This window comes from Hyaloscypha bicolor (assembly GCF_002865645.1).
Source record: "Hyaloscypha bicolor E unplaced genomic scaffold K444scaffold_10, whole genome shotgun sequence".
Lineage (NCBI taxonomy): Eukaryota > Fungi > Ascomycota > Leotiomycetes > Helotiales > Hyaloscyphaceae > Hyaloscypha > Hyaloscypha bicolor.
The window spans coordinates 3,377,741-3,380,539 of record NW_020194512.1 but is presented as its reverse complement, the minus strand read 5'-3'; the positions used below and the strand labels follow the sequence as shown (position 1 = coordinate 3,380,539).

General features: G+C 46.6%; 1 protein-coding gene across 1 annotated transcript; it reads right to left on the bottom strand.

Moving 5' to 3' along the window:
* Positions 1-731: 731 nt before the first annotated feature.
* K444DRAFT_649445 (glycosyltransferase family 32 protein) lies at positions 732-2,799 on the bottom strand (the record flags this gene model as incomplete). Its single annotated transcript, XM_024885568.1, has 2 exons — positions 732-845; positions 1,525-2,799. The coding sequence occupies 2 exons, from the start codon at positions 2,797-2,799 to the stop codon at positions 732-734; spliced, it is 1,389 nt and encodes a 462-aa protein (XP_024744429.1).

Genomic DNA, 2,799 nt, shown 5'->3' with positions numbered 1-2,799 from the left:
TAAACTTTAAATCTTATAATAAAGTTTATTATATAATTTATATAATAATTTTACTAATAATTTTCTTTAAAGCTATTTAAAATTATTTAAAACTAATAAAGCTATTTAATTAAATCTAGTATTTAAATAATTTAGTATATTTTATTTTCTCTAGTAACTTATATTTAATTATCTAATAAGCTTTCTCGATTTTATATGTAAATAATTCATAAAAAAAGAATAAAATAATTAATTATAAAGTAAGCAAGTTAAAGGCCATATGTTGGGTTTACCCGATCATGTTATATCTCCATGCGCATTCCCATAGCTACGCGGCACCACGTGCGTGCCTGTCAGGTGACTGTATCAGGTGACCAGAACGTCGAAACCTGAACTGTGACACTAAATAGCTCATGCACCCTCGACTTTTATTTTCCTTTATTTAATTACTTATATAAGAATTTCTAAAAATAGTACTTATAAATTTATAGAGAATTAAATAAAGAATTAAATAGATTAATAGGAACTTAAATAATTACTCTATTTAAAAATCTCGAAAGTCAAGTGCAACTTACGAATGCGCAATATTATGAAAAATAGGGGGTTTGGCAGTACAGGGGTTATAGGCCTCGGTAAGCAATAGTCAACCACGGTAACCACCAACTTGACCTCCTCATCCTCCCTTTCTTCCAGCTCCTCATTGGAAATATTAGCGCCCAATCTACCACAACGAAAGCAATTGTCCAAGACTTTCATTCAAGTCTCTTTGAAAATGAATCAGTAGCTGCTGCCAGCCCAAGAAATTGGGACGCGGGGCGGCTCATCGAGGCAACGCCAGTCTCCTGACCAGCCAGCGTCCTTCCAGCCTTGAAACTTAATCTGCGTCTCCCGGAGAGCAAATATCCCATAGTGAGATGCATTATCTCGAATACGTCTGGGACTTCTACTAATTGGCATCAAGGGCGGGCAGTTTCTGACGAACATGCCCATGTGATATACGAAGTCAGTACATCCGTACCTTAGGTAGGTGTTCCCAATCTCTTCCCGGTGCTCTGTCAAGTAATTCCTCAAGTCAGAGAACCAAGGGGGCAATGCCCATAGCAGCCGGTCAGAGCAAATCAAGCAGCTATTGCGTTGTCAAGATCACGGGGAAGCACGCGTTCCAGAGATCAAAAAGGTTGGTGTTCTAATTTGATTTCTTTGATTGTGCCATAATGCTGCTATGATAAGATTGCCTCTAAGTTGCCGCCCCCATACACCAGAAATCATGAATCGTTCATATGCTTCACCCCCAGGACCCCCCCAGACCCGAGGAGCGGATGAAGCGCCTTCTCCACTCTCCCGGCTTCAACTTCTCCTTTTTCCCCATTGAATTTTTCATTCGCAACAACCGAGTCCAGCCCCTCAGAAGGCAGGAGGGAAAGCTGCTACCGGTTGAGCGGGCGGGAATGCAGCTGGGAAACCCTGCGGCTGCGCTGGAGGGAAAGCTTCAACCGGCATCTGCATGGCAGGCTGCAACAGCGGAGCCGGGGCAGGATTTGCAACCTCCTGCGCCGCCCTCGCGGCCTCATACGCCTCCAACTTCCTCGCAAACGCTTCATCCTCAGCCTGCTTCTGCATATCGGCCTGGTTCTTCTCGATAATCAGCTTCTGCTTTTCTTCCTCCGTCAGGCCGTCAAACAACGCGGTGTTGTAGTCCCACATCTTCACGCACTCGACTTCCCAGTTGCACTTCTCGACTTCGCCGTACACCGGGTGTTTGTACCGCGGGTGAGCCGTCGGCCATTTGGAGGCGTGGTAGCGGTGCTTCACCAATGCCGTTCGAGCGTTGTGGTTGCCCGAGTCGGAGTGTCCTTGTCCAGCGGCGAAGGCTTCGACGGTGAGGACCAAGACGCCACCGACGACTTTAGACTCAGGGATGTTGTGGAAGGTGTCCCATTTCACCTCATAACCGTTCTTGATACTCATTTCTGCCAAAACAGCGGCGGTGAATGCCGACGGTCCAGTCCCGGAAATCACTTCATCGAAGTCGAGTTTCAGATCGGATATCGGGACGCCTTGTTTCTTCGATAATTCGTTGAGCCAAATCATGATGTTTTCAACAAGGCGCATCATGACTGGAAGTCCAGGCTTGCACATGAATGTCCATTGGCAGAAGGACATTGATTTCGGGCCCAGGATTGGGTGGGCAATGAAGTCGGGCTGGTCGATTTCGACGCCAATGACCATGTCAATGTCGCCCTCGTTGTACCGCTCGGGAATGAAGCGATCAATTGGCTTCAACGCCTCCACGTCAATGTCCGCATAGATTCCACCTTCTATATACATGACCAGATACCGCAGGAGATCCGCTTTGATGATCTTCGCAGTCAGCGCTTTGTACACCTCAACAATGTCGCTTCGGTTGATGCCCTCCGGGCCGAAATGCGTTTCAACGTAATAGAGGTCATTGTTGTCTGTCAGCACCTCGTAGCGATGACCTGGATTCTTCTGTGTCCAAGTCCGCGCACAGGTCAAATCTCTGTCCTCGAAGCCGAGAGGATCAATCTTCCACGTTTGCCAAATCTTCTTCGGAAACCTCGTCGGCGATTTCTGAGCTAACGAATCCGCACCCAGAACTTTCTGCCCGTTGACACTGCGCTTCTTTACATGGGCGACTTCGAACTTCGGCGTAAAAGAGTTGCCGTATGAGAGAAAGAGGATGAAGAGAATGACACCAGCGTAGATGGGCAAAGCTCTTTGTATTTGCCTGGGCAATCGTCCACCCAAATTTGGCTTCCAATTTGACGACGAGGCCTTGAATCCGTGAAACTTCTCCAT